We start from the raw sequence: 20,442 nt of genomic DNA on the forward strand, positions 1-20,442 counted from the left end.
GTTCAAACCTGAAATTCTAAGTGGAGGGAGGTGGAGGAGTGACACGAAAGGTAGCTGCATATGGCATGCTTCTAAGACATGCCTTCATTTGATTTTTAATTTTGCATTGATACCAAAATCAAGCAGTTTCAGTGTCTTCCCAGTAGAAAAATTAATGAGCAATTCCTGCCATCATCTGCTGAAGTGTTAACTGAATTCTCTTGTTTCTGTTTGAAGTGCATCTTTATTTTTCTCATGTGCTGACTCCTCTGTATGTATGCGTGTCCTTGTCCACCTGCGTGTGCATATGGCTGTGTACATAACCTTATGCCCGTTATTACTGTTTTTTTGTAATACTGACTTAACCTGTCAGTAACCATTTCGATAGTAATTGTGATACTGAATCATTCTGCAGCTGTTTTATTCAATTATTATTTATAATTTCAGGCTTTCTTTAATATTTGTGGGTTGGTTTTTGTTTTGCTCCCCCCTTTGAGTATATATGCAGCCTATGGGCTTGGTACTGCAAAAGCTGATGTGGAAACACAGCTTTATCTGTACGGGCTGTTCCACTGCTTGTAAAATAACCTTCAGTTTCATGTGGCTCTGAGATACAAGTTCTGCAGTTTGATTAGAAAGGCTAGGTTGGTCATGAGAAATTTTTTTTGTTATATTTGGATAGATTAAGCCCTGGAATATTGTTGTAGAGTCTGGTTTAATTTCAGTGGCTGAGAGTAGAGAATGCAGTTGTAAGAGGGACAAGCCAGTGTTTTGTGTTTTCTTTCTTTTTTCTTTTTTTAATTTTTTTTACAGCTGAATGGAAACCACAGTCTCTGAAGCCTGGATGGATGATGAATGCTATGTGGTTGTGCCTTGTCACTATTAAAAGGGAAAAGAAAAATAACTTGAACATTGTGAATCTGTAAACTGTGTGAAGCAGTCCAATCTTATTTTCCAAAGATGGCTCAAAAATAATAAAAGCATCATTGCACAAATGCAATGAGCTTGATACTTGTATTGCTTTGAGAAGATGCATGCTACTGGATAAAAAAAATTCTTGCACTTTTGTAGGGTAAAGTTGTTAGCTGCTTTGGCTGTTGGACAAAGAACAGCTTTTCTGTACCATCTAAGGACAATCCCGATGCCTGCTGTATCCATGTGTACAGATATTTACCATACACCCTAAATTGTTGAGGTCAGCGGATCGGTATACGATTCAGGAGCCTCTTGCTTGTGAAGAAGAAAATTTATTTTAACAGTGTAAAACCGTTATAACTACTTGGAAATATTTGCATAGCACTAGCATTTTGATACGGTAGCTAATATAATTAAAAGTAAACAGAAGTACAGTCTCTAGTGAAAGCAAAAATCCTCAGTGCTGTATCTGCACAGAATATCATATAGGCATACTGGGAGAATTTGCTTTAGGTATGCTAGGCTCCTGCTACTTGAAGAAGATAAGTAGAAAAAGTTTCCTCTGAAAGAAAATTCAGAACAGGAACCTAACTTTGAGTTACAAGCTATCTGTGCCGGAACCTACCTCCTCTCTGTTAACTGTACACGGAGAATCTGGAGACAAGTCTCCCTGAGGGTAAAGTATGAGTATCTTCACAGAGAGACATTGGCTAAGAGCTTGGTCCATAATATAAATCCTGCTTGAAAATGAGAGCTTTTATATTTTGAGCAAATAAAGGACAAAATGAGATCTGTCAAAATTTAATTAAGGTTGAATAATGGGGCGTATTAACACAAGGCTGAATTTGAGCTTCAGAAAATGTGAGTATCATCCCTATCAAAGATCCTGCTTTATAGCGTCTGCTTGTGTCTTTCATTAAGTCGTATTTAAACAATGTGGCCTGACTGAAATAACTGAATGGAATGTCTCTTCAGGCGGTACTCCTCGTTTTTTTTTGCATGCACTTTATCTAAACAAACACACACACACAAACTGTGTGCATTAAAATAGAGCATAGCTGGTGGTTTTTTTCCTCATCCTGTTTGTTTTATTTAGAAATATCTTGGTTCAGTTTACAGAATGCTAGGACCAGAATTATTTGTATCCGCATATTTGTTTGTTTATGCCTAAGATCTTTCCATTTTCACTTTTGGGTTTGCTTCTTCTGTTATCATAAACACCTTCTTACACAGAAAGGAAGTAAGGAATTGAATTTCCTGCAGAGGAGCACGCGAGAATGATGGAGTTTGAGAAAGAGCAGTGGGAAAAAAATAGAGGTACACTCTTGTCGGAAGAATGAAACTGGCAAAATAGAGAACAGCTATTACAAGCAAACTCCTTCAGCTCTAATCTTAAGAACTTTTGTACCCGTGGCAGGTAGAAAATTAGCAATTGGAATTTTGTCTTCAAATTGACTGAATCCCCTTAAATGAACAGGGTAGAGAGCAGGCTTTGTTTCCAAGGCAACAATCAGCTGTCATCCTAAGGACAAGAAAGGTGCTTAAGTGACAAGGTTGGCTTCGGAGAACATCTTACTAAATGTAGATTTTGCTGTCATTCACAATACCTGGTGCTATAGAACTTTCCTGATGTGCTGTGTAACTCTCAATACATCTTCGCTTGGTCACGAGAAGAACTCACTCCTACAAAGTACGTACCCTACCCAACACTATTCTAAATATGTTGCAGTTCGCGCTGTGTGTCTAATTTCTCACTGTGACTACTATAGAAGACAAGTAGTGATATCTATAGCTAGGATTATCTAACACTTATTACATTAAAGTACAATATTAGAGCAAAAATTAGGCTCTGGAGGGTGTGGAGAAAAAATAACAGGTATTTCAACACATCTAATCACCGTTAGTTCTAATGAATAGCTCTCAGTCCCCCCGGAAGATATGATCATGATGACTCACTAATGCCTGATCATGGTTTTATGCAATGTCCTTTATACATCAGAAGTGATTTTTTTTTCCCATGTACTTTACAGATGTTCATGGAGAGCTATTCATGCCTGTGTGACGACATGAAAGAACAATGATTTCTCAGGGAAAAGCAAGCTAGCAAAGATAGCATTTCCTTGGTAAAGGGGTGAGAAGAGTTAGCTTCTCCATGCCATAGTGGAGCAAGTGGATGAGGAGGACTTGATTACAAAAATTCTGGAAGTCAGAAGAAGTTAGTTTCATGCAAAGGAATAGTAAGTCAGAGAGAAATATTGTAAAATCAAAGAGACAAACTAGAAATATTTTAACAATGACATTTGTGTTTTTTCCCTTCCCTTCGCTTTGTAAGAGAAGGAGGGATGAATGCAGGCATAAAGATTCAGGGAGAAAAGATTCAACTGATGGGGGGACAAAGCAATTTGTCATTGGGACAGGTTGCAAGTTTGTGAACGATTCTTTGCTCTTTATTTAGGCGTTTTATTTCATGAATGTGCACATTAAAATTCTTAACACATTTTGGAGGTTGTCTAGCTTGTTTGTAAAGTGAATGGTAGATTTGGAAAATAATGATCTTGCGGCAGTTGAATTGGGAAGAAATGGTTTACTAAATAATGTAAGCACTTTTGCAAATCCTTTGAGACATATTTTTCAAATTACAGTTTCTAATTCCATGGAAATATTAACTTGAAATTGTAACCTATTTAATTCTCTTTATACAGAAAAGATTGTTTTGTTTGGGAGGTTTATTAATCATCAGATATACATCTCTGAGAGCTATCATTGTAATAATTTTGAAAGCCTCAATTGTTTTCTAAAATACAGGTATTAAAACCTGTGTAGCGTTCCCATTGAGCCTAAAGAAATGCACAAATCTGTTTCACTTCATTACTTCATTACTTTTTACAAGTTGAGAAGAACAAAAGTCTTCAGCTGCAATGAGCCTAACTCCATTGGATTCAAGAGCCTTGTCCTCCCAGGAGATCTAACCCACAGTTGTTTAGTTGGTTTTTTTTTGTTTTTTTTTCCTGTGATGCTTTGAAAGACCTTCTAACACTTAAACAGTCTTAATTATCAAAACAAAAATGGGGACTGAAGGCTTGTAATGGGATATAGTCATTTTAAAGTGAGACTCAAGTGAGAAATAGTAAACTGAAGGGAACTTGCCAAATCACAGTTCTGCCCCTTGTGTCCTGGATCCTTATTTAGGGTTGCAGTATGATTTTATTTTTATTCCTACCTCCATCTGTGATAAGTTAGCTGATAGTGAGTGAGGCTGCTTTACCTAAATTTGTTTTTATTTTTGCTGTTTCATGGCTAAGCAAATCCTTCCTGCTTAGAGCCTGACTGTTGCTCCTTGATTTACATGCTGTTTGCTATTCATGATACACAGTTCCTTCTAGAGTACAGTCTACACTTAAGCAGTGTAAATTAAGAATCACCTCATTTGCAAATAAATGGTAGTTCTACATAACTTGGATCTTCAGAATTGTAATTGTACTCACTAATTTTTGTTTCTATGTTGACGCCCTAACATATTCTGAGTTCTGAAGATAGGGATTTTGCAGAAATAATATACGATAATGAAATCAAAAACCCAAACTAATTTTCAGAAGTGGTCTAGCAGATTAAGTGTCTGACTTCCACTGTATGTCACTAAAAATTATGTGTGGCCTTTGGAAATTCTTGAAGAGTTCACCTTTCATTTCAAGGCTGCTTTAAAAATTATATATACTAATTTTATTTTAGTTTCCCCTGGTTTTTAGACTTTTTACTTTGTAAATTTAATATTTTATTCATTGTGTGAAATCTTAAATGTTTCTGAATAGTAGTTAGCAATACTTACTAAATAATATACCATCTCTTTATAAGAATTTACTAGAGACTAGGAGAAGAGGCTTTCTGTATTCAGCCAGGAGCCTCTTACTGTTGCATCGAGTAATCTAGTGGCCAAATACAAAACAAAATCAATTATATTTATTATCTTTAATCTTGAAGGTCAGACTGGTTAACACTAATTTTCAGGTGTATCTCTTCTGTGGCAGTCAATGCAATCTGGGTATTACTCATATCTGCAAAGAACTGGCAAGGTATTAATATAGTAAGTGAAGTACTATGTCTTCAATGTTGCTAGAACAACAACCGTGGAGAAGAACTTATTATAGTGGTCTCAGAAGAGACAATGCATGCTTTTGCATTCCTAAAACTAGCTGACTAGATCTTTTATGCTGAAATAGTTTGTACACTACAAATCTTCTTTTATTACACATTTCTTCCATTTTGTAAGTCATACAGTGTGATTGTTTGTAGTATAAGGAAATCAGTAAACAAAATACTAAATTACTTTAGTCCTGGGAGGCTAAATTCCATAGTAATTTAGATCGTGATGAAGCAGCTAGATGTTTAATATTCTCTTCTGAAACGTTCTCTAAAAGCTACTTGTCCTCAGTGAGCTGTCTGGTGCTCATCGGGTGCTGCATTTGCTGAAAAAAATGAATGATTTGAATAGGAAGATGCAAAATTATTTACTGAGGTTTGCCATCACTTGAATTTACTATGTATGTGAAACATGAAATGCATAAAAAAAGACAATGCTTACTTATGTGGCAGTCTTTCTGCTGTCTATGTATATACTATACTGTAAATTATTTTTTGTAGCTTTTTATGCTTTTACATGTTTTCAGAAATTTCAAAGTTGTATAGTAAAAAGGTTTACAATAGCTTCTAAATATAAATAAGCTTAAAAATAAATCCTGCAAAACCGCAGCGATCCATTTAATAAAATACTCATTTTTGTAAATGCACCGAAAAGAGTGGGTGAAAATAGTGTGACACATCATGTGGGCTTAATCTATTTCGTATAAATTTGCTGTGAAAGCTCTAGTTCAATATAGATAATGTGCAATCTGTTCTAAACATCCAGTTGTACAATAAGGGTAATTTGTGGGAGACAGTTATGGATCTCAAGAGCCCTTTCATCATTCGGAGTATTGAATTAATCTCCTCCTAAATGCTCATTCAGGAGGTGCCAGAAGACTGCTCTGTTTGGTTGCCATGGCAGATATTATTCTCCTGGCTCCTTGGAGAGCTAAATTTCTATAAACTGTGAGTGTTCTCAAGTTTATCAAAGCAGTGAGCTGTAGTTACTCTGATTTCTGTTGTTGCTGTTGACAGTTTCCTTCTGTCGTGTGCTTGCTTTAATTTTTTTAATGTTCTAAACTTATTTTTTTACCTTGCTTGCTCTCAGATAGAGCAATAACTTTTTTTTAGAGACAAAAAGGGAGAAAAATTATTTTGCATATAGCCTTACAGTCAAATAAATCAGATAAATCTAGAAAGAAATCTGAAAATTCAATACCTGTGTGCTAAGAGACTAGTGAAAATAACAGAGCTCTCCGATAAACGCAGGTTATAACCAGGGAAGGGAATGAAAGTATTTTTCTCAAGTGTGCATGGGGGCAGATGCTGTGAAGGAGATTGGCCCGATTTCTTATACAGTAAACTTCAGTTTCATGTACTCGTGTTACCACAGTCTGCTTTAGCAGAGCTAATGAAGCCCAATTTCCTCAGGATTTATGTTCTGTCTTTCATGAGCCTATGTACAGCTGTGCATACAGCTTGATTAAACACCTGGCAGTCCCTTACTGCGTAGCAGAAGTTGTGTTACGATTGTGTTCTCAATGACAGGGTGCTGATTTGGATTTCCCTTCCTACCAAGTAACTAATTTTCAAAAATGAGAAGGTATTTAATATCCTTCAGGCTTCTGCAAATTGATAACTTTTGTTACAATTGGCTGCTAGCTGGGAAGTTACTTCATGGTCTCGCCACGGCCCCTGCCCTTTAAACATCTGATCCAGGTAACTTTGGGGAGACATACTGTCACTGTGAAAGCTGCATATTTTAGGAGACAGTTGGCCATGACTGAAATTCAGAGTCTATCTTGAGCTTTAAAGAAGAATTACTTAATGTTTATTCTGTAGCAATGCATCCTGTCAATTCAAAGCGCATCGTTTTGTGTGGTGGTGTTTGCTTGTCCAGATGGATGCACAAGTGCTTGGAGTGCTTGGGCTCAAGATTTTTTTTTTTTTTTCTTTTGGATGTTTTGGTTACTCAAGGTAATTATACTCAATATAAGCCTATCACAAAGGCGACTAACTGGATAACAAGTGATCACAATTTGCAAAGAGCTACATGTCCGTACTTACACAGGTAGACACATCAGTGTTCATTACAGTGTCACCCTCAGAAAATTCTGTAGTCCTGACGTCTGAAAAGTAACCCTAGTGTTTGCTGCTGTGTTACCACACTCTTCCACTTAAGAAACACCCAGAAGCAAAGCTGTTTGTGGCAGTCCTGCTGAAAGACTCAAATCTAACTCCTAATCCACTGTGAATATGTGGGAGGAGACTGCTTTGAGTCAGTGGCAATGTGAATGATCATATGGATGGGCATCAAAGGGAGAAAACCATTAATTATTGGAGTGTCAGAAATGTTTTGTCAGAATGCAGATTTACCATCTACCTTCTTCGAAGTCTGTTTTAGTCTAGCATGAGGGGAGAGGGCATCGTAAACTCTAAGGGGGCTGGATGAGCTAAAAAGTATTTGTGCTGTGTTTCTTGTTACGAATATGCATCCTCAGTGCAAAACTGCATAGCTGGTATTAGCCCTCTTGGAAGGTGAGATTTGTTGTGTGCACAATGTTAAGAAAATATTAAGAACAAACCTGAGGGGAAGGCAAATATTTAGAAAATTGAGAAACTCAAGAGTAGGATGATGCATCATAATGTACTCGAAATGGATCTATAAAATACATTCATTACGGTTGCATTTCCTCTTTAAATCAGATTTGTTCCTGGAACAGGACTGGGGAAAATGCCATTCTGAACAGAACCTACACGTAGTTCAGACTGCCAGCAAATCTGTCGTAGGCCATCTCGCTGAAACAACAGCTGAACTATCAAGTGATGGAAGTGTGAAGTGATTAAACAAAGACAAATGAATAAAAGAAGGTTAGAGTAGCACTAATATGAGTTTATTTCAGTGTGAAGCAAAAGAGGAAGTACGTTAACTGGAGCAAATGATGTGTGTGTTTATGAAGGATATTTTTTAACCTGAATGTCTGTAACTGCCAACATACAAATAACCGCATGTCCTTTTTCTCATTGTCCTGTAGTGCATCATGAATGCAGTATTTCTGCTGTATTTCAAGTCTCATGCTTCTGTGGAAAAGCAGCAAGACTTGACACTTGGTAGTACGGGAGGCTTTGTGTTCAAAGGAAGATGGCTGGGGTCAAAGAGCATGTCAGTGTTTAATTAGTACACAGCATCCTTCTCAGTTAGCACGGAGAATATTTTAGATTCTTATTGCCTAGTGTGTAGTTAATTCGCTGTATGCTATGCTGCACAAGCAGCAGTAAATGTATTTTTCCAATCTGAAAGTGGCCATTTTTGATTATTCATACAGAGGAAAGGATGTTCTGTTTTAAACAGATTATAAAGCACTAAAACGTATTCTGAGGTGCTTTAGAAAGTAGATGTCAATGGAGTTCCCTTAACTTTCTCTTCCTGAAACGTGTCAAACTGAAGTGTTTGATGTTTTATTTTTGTCAAATCAATGTAACATTCTGCTGGGAAGCTTTTTAAGTCATGAGGTGTACTATAGTTTTCTACAGACAGGCATATATCTGCATCATTGCATGTAGTATCAGACTTGATGTTGTTCTGTTAAGGAAGGAGTATTATGTTGCTGTTCTGTGTTTACTTTGTTAAGTAAGGCTGAAGTCTTCAGCACTTAGAGAAAAATTTTGTGAAAAGCAAATTCATTTATGTAAACAGAAAGCGTCATACCATTGTATAAATAATTGTGTGCTTAAACAAAAGAGTATGTCTTTTTGTGTGTACCTCTCAGTGTTGTTTTTCTCTGCTGTGCAATTATATGAATTACAGGTAGCATAGCATGTCGTGATAGGTAGCTGATATGCAAAAGGGAGCAGTGCTCAGAGCAGGGCTTTTGGTGAGATATTGTCTGCTTGTTTCTGGGAGGCAGGCTGTCAGGAAGGTTCAGTGGTACTGTTAGTCTCTGCATACCAAAGCATGCCTTTTGAGATGCCAGCTCATATAAAATGGCTTAGAGAAGCCAGGAGGAAAATATCTGACAAAAGAAATACAGACTCTTTTTAAAGCTTTATTGTATTTTAAAGTTTCAGTAAAATACATTAAATGGAAAAGCAGGACTGGAAATGAATAGAATGTTTTATAAGTTCAGGCAATATGTGATCTTTTATTTGTTTCTGTTGACAGCAAGCAAACCTGAGAAATTGTTTCAAAGCATTATGCTCCTCCGTAGTTTGCTAGGTCATTCAACCAATAATAGGTGTAATGTGCACTGTTCGTGGCTACATTTCCTATGAAATGGATTGGGAAAGAAAGGTTTGCTTTCCTAACAAGAATTTGGAGAATCTAAAGTTTAGAGTTTAGTTGCCCTGTTTTTTATCTCAGTTATAGATGTGTTTATTTTATTTTATTTTTTGAGATTGCTTTAATTCTTGAGCCTCTGTTAGAACTGGATACCAAGTCTGTGAAATATTGTTTTAAATAAATGGAAAAAATATGGAAGCCCATTTCCCTGAAAGGATAGAAGGATAAGGTTTCTTTTTAGCATTGTCTTAAGCTGAATTTGTTTACATGTTTTGTTTTTTGTTTTTATTTTTTAAAGATAGAACACTCCTGGCCATATATAAATGAAAGGAGAGGTAAATTTGCTAAATAGATGAGCTTCTTGCAACTCCTTGTCCTTCCTGTTTTTTCTTATAGATGCCATCAAATAATCAGTCTGTCTCTTGAAAAAGGCTTGGTCTTAGCTGACATTTGATAACTAGCAGTGAGGTGAAATCTTAATGAAATAAAAGGTAGATGGGTTCGGGTTGGTGGAAGAAGTACTGTTGAGCAAACCTAGAATTTAGCTGATCTGCCAAGTTGAGAAATTGTGGGTAACTTATGCTCACATGCGGTAAGAAGACACCTTTCTTCTGCAAGTGGGGCACGCCCAGAGTTTCCCTTACTTGTTTTTATCTTGGTGATGTTGAAATTATCAGACCAAACCATTAATTAGTTCATACATTTTCTTCTCTGGGAGCAATCGTTCCTCTTGTTTCCAAGAGATGTGTAAGGAACTGTAGCAAACCCAGTTAAAACTTTGGAATAACTATTAATGGGAGCAGTTGCTTACTTTCTGTATCAATTAGTAAGTATTAGGCTTATCTCATCAATCAGGAGAATTTGCATATCTGGTTCCAAAACAAGATTATTTCTAAACCCACTGTGAAAGCTCCAGTTTGTCTTACAGAAATCTCACACAAGACCATTCATAGGGATGTTCAATTCAGAGTTGGCTTTTCTTGTCTTTTCCATTTTTTCACTGATGAGCAGAAATCAAGAAGAGATTCACTCAGGCCAAAGACTTCTTTTTAGTGGAACTCCTGCAGATTCCTTGAGAGAACATTTAGTTAAGGTGTTATTTGCATTGTTTTTCCAGCATTGTGCTTATTCCCATGTCACAGGAAGATCAGTGTAAAGTCAAGAAGCAAGTTCAGCAGACGGCAGTTTCAGTGGGATACTTTTCTTTGATCAGAAGTTGATAAGGTTGCATCAGTCCACAAGCTTGAGTGCCTGGGGTGCTTACCGAAGAAGTTTTAGCCTGTTCAGTTATATGGAACCACTGTTAAAAAATACCCTTTAACCTGGAGTTAAAGATGCACAAGAAGAATGAGGAGCATGGAGCAGTTAGCATGGAACGTATGAAGGGAAGTTGTGATGTTAGCAGCATCCCTATTTCGCTTGTCTGTTAACTCATCGACTTCCAAAGGAAGAGTCTTGTCATCCGTTATAGGTAGTGTTAATTGTCCTTGTCTGGGCCAGGAGAAGGCCTGAGCTACTGCTGCTTTGCTGGGCCAAAGGTGGCTTCTGCATTCTTGAGAAGTAAAAGAGTACAAGCACATACTAGCAGAAAAAGAACAGAAAAACTGGAAACTGCACGTTTTGTTTCTTGCATGCCTTATACTTAAGTCTTGCAGCTGGAGAAGGAAAAGAAACAATCATCATACATAAATCTAGCAAGTTTTCTGTTGCTCTCTTACAGTTTTCTGTTAGGAAACTTGTACAGAATACCTGATTATTTTTTTTTTCAGTAATAAATAAAAGCTTATTTTTGTTCTTAGCAAGAAAAGAGAAATGTTATGTTTTGAGGTATTGTTAGAGACCCAGTGGGTATACTAGTACATTTAAAAAGGCAAAATTTGCAATAAAATTACCAGAGTAAAAGTTGTTATTGACTTGGGAAGACAATAATAGAAAACCAACAGTCTGTTATTGATCTCTGTAGTTGTCTCCCTGTAAATAAGATTGAAAACACAAATTATGCTCCCCCCAAAAATTAAAAACCTGACCCAAATTAGATTTTAAATCATCATTTTCCAGCAAAATGTATCATATTTTTTTTCTATTTCTCTTATTCTCCCAAATCTAATCTCTCTTTTCTGACAGGCTGTGACACATAATATTCTAATATCTTGTGACAAGGACAGTACAGACAGAGACTGAAATTGCTTACTCAATAATCTTAGGCTATTCCTTAAAAAGGGAACGCTACCGCAGGTGTTGGAAATGGAAGTAAAAAGAAATCTGTTAAGTATACACAGAAATTACAGAGAGGTTTGTACTACTGAAAGGTAATTAGCCTGTAGTTGCAATGCAATTATATGAATGTGGCATTAATTTTTAGTGTAGCGTTTCAATAAGAACACAAAGTCCTGAGGTGAGATCAGAAGTAAATCGTTGTGTATGACTGTGCCGCTCCTTAAAAATTGTTCGTATTGCCCCACAGGTTGGCTGTCCTGACCAAAGTTACATCTGTTTAAAGAGACTTTGGTTCATTTTGTATTTATCAGGCCTGTGCCTAATTTATTTTTGTGTTAAGTCTTCAATTTTATTTGTCATTTTTTACTGGATGCCTCCCTTTTAATTTATCAATAATGAGTATGTCTCCCTTCAGCTCAAACCCCTACACTCAGTTTCTAATATTGAAAAGATTTGACAGTTCATTTTCTCCCATGCATTTCGTTTTATAAATTTCATTTTGCGCAGTCATGCCTGCCTGAGTAAGGAATTACATGAGTATTGAGACTCTTAACCACTTGTTTTTCTAACACAAGCCTGAGTGGACTGCCTGTGGAAGGGATGCTGTAGAAAGTTGCGCAAGAATTCAGACAAAGTCCTTGTTATTCACATTGTAAGTATCAGTAAAACAATTCAAACAGTAAATGTCAATAAAACAGTGGCATGAGTTCAAATGATGTGCAAATAGTTGCAAAAAAAATTCAGGTTGTACAGTTACATGTGATATTATAGGTAGAAAAAAATAGACTATTCTAGGAAGATTTGCAAATTAATTTTCCTTTAGTCTAGAAAAAAAGATTGTTAGCAGGTTTGTTTCCAAATTTCCTTGAGTGTCAGAGCACTAAAAATAAGAGGCCATGTATTCCTCTGGGATAAGCTTAATTTTATAATTTCCCATTTCTCCGTTTCGTGTTGAGTGCTTGGGTTTTTTTTGTTTGTTTATTACTGGTAAGGAGAGGAGCAGAATGATCCATTCCATATATGATAAATTCCCTTTTTCTGACAGTTTTTCTCCTTGTTCAGCCTATTTGTATGTATTTTTTGAAACTATTAGTAGTATTTTTTTAAATTTTGTTTTTGTCTAAATTAATATTGTTGAGAACATTGTATTTAATATCCCATTAATATTGTTGAGAACGCCCTTTTACACAGAAACATTTTACTGAAACTGCTCATAGGTGTGGACCTAGCATTGTTAAAGTCTTCTCTATTTGCTTCTATCTTTGCATGTATGCTTTCTCCTCGTTTTCTTTTAGTATGTGTTGATGTGCACATATAGACAGTGTACAGGAAAACAGAGAATGAGATCTGTGTGTGCAGATGCTGTTGAGTTCCTTTTTGTAGATGCATTCTCGTTGTGGTATGTTGTAAACCACAGCCTGTAATTCCATTTCTTTTAATGGATATCCTCTTTTCTTTTGATATAGTCCCTTAAACCAGTAATAATTACTGTTATTTCCTATTACTAAGGAAAATTATGTGCTCTGTGGTATATGAGAGGTCTATGCAATGGATTCTTGAAGAAATCTTTCACTACAACTGTGCATTATTATTTTTTTTTGGAAAGGATGCAACTGACTGCCATACATTTTGCAATTCTGTTGATCCTATGTGGAATATGGAATTTTCACTCTGTACCAAAAAGGAAACATAAGCACATGAGCACTGACATATCATCAAGCTCAAAGTGCAGAAAATGGATTTCTCCAGCTTGTTAATATTTTGTAATTATTTGTCCTGTCTCAGCTTGCTTTTTTGATTTGCCCTGAAGGATCTGTGGAAATGTGTGCTCACCACCCATCTTACACTATCACATAAATTCACAGTGAATTAACTAAGTGACTCAGTGGATAATATTAACTCACTTCAGTGATGCAAAAATCATATGATGCCTTAAACGTTTATTTAGAGTCCTTTGACAGCACATACTGGAGTGTTTTCAAAATCTGATTTGTTTGACAGATGTAGCAACCTATTTTATATAGGTCGTCTTATAAAATTTATAAGATAGAGTACATATTCTCAGAAGTGGTAATGTTGTACAGTGTTTCTATAGCAATAGGACACACTTGTAATGTATTACAACTAATGTGTTGAAGACACATTTTAGATATTTGTGGCTGCATGCTAGAGAATATATTTGTTGTTGCGACAGGTCGAAATTGAGAAATAAGCATGTGATGGTACTGGTAACCCAGGATACCCATTAAAGCACTTTACAATGTATAAGAAACATTTCCAAGCAAAGCCTCGAGGTCAGATAGAATTAAATTAGTGTGGCAATTGAACATGAATCACAATAGTTAATCCCTCGGTGCATGCTGAAGCTGGCACCATTTGCTCTGATTTCTTCTGAAGCAAGAGCAGGTCGCTCTGGAACAGAGGCTGGACTCAAGCAGTACGTATCTGCCCAGCACATCTATTTCCTTGGCTTCGGTTTGTCTCGTGGCTTTATCCAGCCCCTCAGAGCAGCGAAGTGGGGCTGTGCTCATTTGTTCCTCCTCTCCTTCCCACTGCTCCTCAAAAGCAGGGTGGGAGCGAGAGGAGGGGGCAGTTCTGCCTGTGAGCTTGGCCCTTACCTGCCGTTGGATTTAGATGCAGACGTGAGTAATTCTCAGTTTAAAGAAGTAAAAATCAAAGGAAGAGGGTGCAATTAGGACAGCAGAAAACAGGACAGGGAATCAGCAAGGGATATAGCGCTATATCCCTTAAATCCCTATAATTCAGCATATCTACAGATCGTTGTTTATCTTCATGTTACAAAGCTGCTTAAATTCCCAAACTCTTCAACCTGGAAGTAGTAGCTATTATATATCTTTAAATTTCCATATCTCTTTATTGCAGAATCATTTAATAGATCTTTGCAAAGCAATTACTAACAGAAAGGCACAAATTTTGTCAGGGTCTCTAATAACAATACCGATAGCTCTGAAAAAGGGACTATGGAGAAAGAGTATCTAGGGCATTGCAGTACTGCATGTTGGCACGCTGAGGTAACTCACAGGGGAACGTTGTTGTTGTAGTGAAAACTGCAAGCTTTTCCAGCAGAGCACTACATTGCTTCTGAACAGAAAGTAACCAACCTGTAGCAAACAGGCTTGCTTCCCACTGCTTTGGTGGGGAAAAAAAGGAAAAGGGTTTTGTCCACTCGTAACTTAGGAAGCGTGGAAAGTGAAATTCTGAAGTAAATGAGAACTCTATCTTTTGCTAGGTTGTTTAAAATTACTACAGGTTAGCAATGTAATTTTATAAATATTGTGATATCTGTAATTTAGGACCATGTCAACTGTTGTAACTTCTGTTATTTGAAAGAAATGCAGAGTTATAAACTACCAAATCAACATCTTTTACTTAATTTTCAAACTGTCTATAAGCTATTTCAGAGCTTATTCGGACTCTCATACATGCTTGCCAGGCAATCTAATGCAATTCTCTGAGAGTAATGGTTCATAACCAATTGGGCATCTTAAATGAAAATGGAAAGGTTGGCAAGCCATGTGTGTCCTGTGTGTATGTGTGTGTGTCTGCATATGGGTTGTGAGATGAAGAGTTTCTCTAGGCCAGGCCCCAAAGTGGCAATAAGCAGGTGCCTAGGGTAGAGTGAGGAGCAGGGCAAATGTTTTTATTTCCCTATAATATTTTCTAGTCCTCTGCCTGTGCTCAGCTCAAGAACTTCCTGAGCCAGGTCATGCCATAAACCTACCATAACAAATTCAAGTAATTGACCTTATCTGGGTACATATATGGCCTTTATCTAGACAGATAGGTATTGACATAAATACGTTTTTAAACATGAGTCAGTGCCTATAACTGATCAGTGCTTATGCTTAGCCTGGTGTTTAATTAATGGAAAACAAGTTGCCTCTTTTTCCTTGTTTCCAAGGGATGGGTTGATTGGCAGACAGGGCACTTGCCTGGTATCTTTGATACAAAAATTAATTTTGTCAGTTGTGATATTCTGAAAGTACTGGCAGAGGGACCTTTGATACACTCTAAATTTGTGGAACTGATTTCCTCATAGTAATAATAAAACTATTGTAATTAGCAATTGGTTTCCAGCTTAACATTGACGATTTTTTACTGGGCTGTGAATAGGTAATAGCAGAGATCCCGCAAGAAGAAAGCTTGTCTTTGAAGAGAAATACAAGAATGAAAATGTTGCTGGAAATGATATGGGCAGGACAAGTAGCTAGAGCAAGGGAGCAAAATAAATTGGGTGACCTGGCAGATCCTTTCTCTTCCTGATCTTGGAAGAGATCCTATCCAGCTCTTAGGCAAAACTGAGAGTAGACCTTGTCCAAATAATTTAAATACCGAATAGTTTCTTTAAACTCCCTTTTCATGCTGATATGGCAGATTAAACTGAGAGGCAAATTCCTTGTTTAAAAATAACACCTTAAAAAGAGTGATTGCTTTGGCTACATATTTGCCCAGCACTTAGTGTGCAAACTGTATTTCTGAACACATGGTTTATACTTCAAGTATATTTTAATGTTTTCTGTTTATACTGCTGACTTGTCTGATTTCTCTAATATCATCTGACATGGGTCTCAGCACAGCCATGTGTCCTTCATGTTACCTGCTTTTGTATCAAATTTGCCATAGAAACTTCCAAAAGTGGTGCTTGAAGTTGGGTTGGAGTCCAGTCTAGATTACCTAATTAATTCCCCGTGTAGAGAAGCAACCTTTGTTGTTGTTACTGCTCTTTTTTTGGAAACTAAGTAGAGCTCTATACTGATATGGAAATTTAGACGTTTGGAAATAAATGTGGGCCCAGGTGGCCACCCAGGCAGGCTGTGCTTGGGATAGGGACAGGCATGCTTCTGTGCTCTCTGGGCCAGCTGCTGCTCCAGAACGTGCACAGGGCCCCAGTGCTTTGGTGTCTCCTTGTTGGGCTTTGTGTGTCTGGGTTGAAATGATTGCTATATCTGTGGTCAGAAAGAAGTGGGGTTACAGAGTATTCTTTGCCATTTTCCTTAGTGTGGGGCATAATTCATTGCGAGAGACTTTCGAGGCTTTTCACACAACCTATTCCCTGCTGTAGCATGGATTATGGAGATGTATTCGTGCTCTTAATTTCTCCTGTGTTCTTTTTTGTGACATTAAATAGTTTAACTTTGTGTCTTTTGCCTCTGGTACAACAGAACTTGTTAAAGGCTGTTGGCAAACCTTGTGTGGGTTTTGGCTGCGTACCACTGGAATAGATGTTATGTGGAGTCCTCTGGGCCAAGCCCCTACTACGAGGTTTTACGCACTAGAGGGAGGCTTGTGTCTATAACCCAGCGGGTCCCTTCCAGTCTTTAGTCCCCAAAATGGAAGCACAGAGCTCACGTAGCTTTAGTCTGAAATGTATATTCTCTCAGCAAGCTGTGTAGTTCCAGCACCATCTGCAAAAGTGCTCGCTGGAGCAGAAGCAGGGCCTGCAGGGCACAGGCTGCCTTCACCTCTGCCACCGGCCTCCTTGCAGATGCTGGGTTTGCCATGAGGCAGGGCCAGCACAAAACATGTAATGTACGAGGTAAATGAGGCTATCCTGAGCAGGCTGTGGCTGCTGCAGCTAGTGAAAGGCTAACTGAGCTGTCTGCAACAGCATTTCGGTCTCAGGCGTGCCCACAGGTCGGGGCCTTGTGTGCAGAGGCCTCGGTGAACTCTGCTGCCAGCGGGTGAGTAGGTGCTCGGGGCATCCATCCAGCTTAGCAGGTAAGATGGTCAGATAGGGGGAATGGTTTGCTTTACCTATTTTCTTGAATGTAACTAGCAACTGCAAACTGGTTACTAATGCTATCCAAAAGTCCTGAGAAACCCAATTTTATCGTAGCTCACTGCAATAATCCAAACGCTGTTGACGTGCTATTAGCCCCGTGACAAACCTCGCCCTTAAACTGTGGTGAAATCAGTTTGACACAGGTCACAAAATTAATGAAACGTATGACTGACGGGCATAGTTCTCCAGTGACCGTGCAGGCCATCCCTCTGCACTGAGATGCGATCAAGGTCATGTCAGTTTGGATATTTTTGCATCATTGCTTTCTCAGCTGGTCAATAGTTTCTGACTCCAAAATCTATTGACCGGCTGCTTATTGGGTGAGAGAGGTAACTGCATGGCCTAAAGAAGAGAGCACTTGCTGGGGTGTTGTCGTGCTGTGGGTGCGTTCAGAGCACGTGCTCTTCTTAGGCGTTTAGGCATAATGGTTAACATTGTATAGTTCTTTCCCTTTGCAACTGGGTAGTCAGAAATGGTAAAAGAAGTGAATTTTAAAAAGTATGAATTAAGATAAAAATAATTTAAGTCTTCTGAGGGTTGGAAGAATTCTTAAGATACACTTTTGAAGACACATTAGATAGTATCATAGTATTTTCTTCTACTACTATGTCTACATTTTTGTACTACCTACTGAACTGAAATAAGATTCAGCAAAGGGTGACTAATGCAATAAGAATATTGTAATGAGGATTAATTAATACTTTGCAATTTAAATCAGAGACAAATATGAAGTAGATCAGAAAAAAATCTTGGAAAAATCTACTACAAATGGGGTTGCTTTGTCTGCTATAGCTCACAGTGCTATTAATCATACACAGTACTCCAAAGCATGTGTTATGTGAATCTGCACATTTTCCCTGACTCTGCACTTACTAATTTTGCAAACTTGTTTCATTAACGCTAGCTTTTTGTACTTGATATTCTGTTGTGAAATAGGCATACGTAAAAGGGAAGAAGAGAATTTTTTTTTTTGCTCTTTGCTGCTACCTGCTATTTGTCATAGCAGATTGCCACTCGAGATCTCTGGTGTGCAGGCATACTCCTCTGTCACAAATCCTGTGGGAACAGCATGAAAATCTCTCAGCCTGGCAGGGACCTCAGGAGGTCTCAAGGCAGGGTCATTGCCGAGTTCAGACCATGTACTAGGCCTTGTCCAGTTGATCAGTATCATTCATACATGGGGGCAAAGCTTGACACAGTATTTCAGATGCAGTTGAGAGAAGAGGAGAATGGTACTTGCAGTGGTCAGCAACTTTTCGGTCCTCAGAGAGGACTTAAAGGATCCTTCTCATGAGAACCACAAAGTTCAGCATTTGTTTCTTTGTCTGATAATCTTCCGTTTAAAATTCTTTCAAAAATCTGCATTTTGGCTGGTTAATGCTTATGCATTTTGTTGTTTTCACTAATTTGGAGCATCGCAGGGCCATTGGTCTTGGCTCTGCTAAATAAGAAAGTTGTCAGATTGTTCCTAGAAGTCTCAAAGAACAAATCTTTCAAATTATTACCTAACCAGGGGGGAATCGTATTCTGGAAATCTTTCAAGAAGACATCAGGGTTGTACTGTGTGAGTTGCTCAGAATAAGCATTCAGTGTTATATTGCAGCTATATGGTGTAACACAGAAGTCCTGGGATTTATACACAGGAATTTCTATGTTATACTAGTGCAGAGGTGTTTTCTGCTACTCTAAACAAGCATCAGTTGTCATCTCCAGTTATGGCAATTGTACCTTAAGAAGTTGCTGAAAAACTTGTCAGATTCAGAAATGAGGCACAAAAGTTACCCAGACCTGATGTCCTTAAGCTCTGTTCCCTGCAGAGTGTCAAATGCCACATGCATGAACCTTGAGGGAAGGTCCATGGTTCTAGGTAAGTAGTTACCACAACCTTCCACCATTATACCCAGCAATAACAAATTTCCATTAAATAAGTTTTTACACTTCCACACAGAGTAAAATATTACATGTGGAAGAGTCGGACTGAGTTTTAAAGTAGGTGTTAATTTGCCCTTTCAATAATTGGCTGGCACTTAAAGATTAATGTTGATAATGTTCTTGCAGTTGTCATGAAACAGCTCAAGGCCCAAGACGCTGTCTTTGTTATGACTTTACAGTGTTAGGAAAGAATAATAAGAAAACATGATGGATATAAAAAAAATTATAATTTGATAAAATGAGAAAGATACGTAGCACCACGCTTTCTTTAAGCAGTAAACTACTGTTGAGCCATTCTACATAGCGAATACAAGCAAAGCAGAAGATGGAGTTGCTGATTTGATACATCCGCCTTTAGGTCTTCTCACATTTAACCGTATGTCTACTTGTGTCTGTTCATATATACAAATGTGTATGTTGAGTATGCATATGAAAAAGCACCAAACTGGACAGTCATTAAATACTGGTTTCATTACTTTTTAATTTTTTTAAGTTGTTTTCGTTGAGTTGTGGTTGAATTTTCTGGTTTTTGTTTCCGTACCCTGCAGAAAAATTAAGAGTAGTTAGGGGATGGCTTGCCATGACCAAGCATTGCTCAAATGCAAGAAATCAACATTAAACAGAAATGAAGAATGTCAGCCTTCTGATAAACTTTTTTTTATGTCTGTCATTCATTTTGTATAAACATGTGTGAAATGAGCACCGATAATGGAAATGCAGGCTTATCTGTACCATCCTCTAGTGTGGAAAGCAGAAAGAAGGTCACAGATGTATTTGTGAGATAGGGCTTGTGAAACGCAGAGTGAAACTACACGTTGTGGCATCGGATGTGCCATCGTGCCCAACACAGCCCTGCGAGGTGGGAAGTGCTGCGTACGGGGGCATGCTGCCTGCAGGGTCTGCACGTAGGTGTTGGAAATGAAGGTGGGTTCTCGTAATGTTGGGCAGAGGCGATCCTGATTTCCAGTGAGGCTGTGGCTGGAACAAAACGCAAGCACTGCCACTGCTAAAGCCCTCGGCATCTCGAGTGCTGTGGCTTTAGGAGATGTCTAAAGTGTCCGTGTGCATTTCTGTTAGTTTATGTTCGCAGCTGGTTCTTGCGTATAGCAGTAGTGTTCGTGGCACTAAGCCACACAATTAGGCTTCTGTAGACCCTCTAATTGGAGAGTTACCAGTGTTGTTGTTGATCTACAACCAG

At 38.0% G+C, this 20,442-nt stretch overlaps 1 protein-coding gene across 5 annotated transcripts in view; it reads left to right on the forward strand.

The window, feature by feature from the left end:
- ANO10 (anoctamin 10) overlaps positions 1 to 20,442 on the forward strand; it is a 119,356-nt gene that overhangs the window by 92,317 nt on the left and 6,597 nt on the right. For 2 of the 5 annotated variants that reach the window (XM_080582698.1, XM_080582699.1), the window contains one exon: positions 12,085 to 12,161. The exons of 2 other annotated variants lie outside the window; for them this stretch is intronic. In XM_080582698.1, coding sequence (XP_080438824.1) covers positions 12,085 to 12,161 — 77 coding nt within the window. Of the gene's footprint in view, positions 1 to 792; positions 980 to 12,084; positions 12,162 to 20,442 lie in introns of those variants that run through there. One more of the 5 variants, XM_080582702.1, reaches the window with a different exon arrangement.

This window comes from Anser brachyrhynchus (genome assembly GCF_964034855.1).
Source record: "Anser brachyrhynchus genome assembly, chromosome: 2".
Classification (NCBI taxonomy): domain Eukaryota; kingdom Metazoa; phylum Chordata; class Aves; order Anseriformes; family Anatidae; genus Anser; species Anser brachyrhynchus.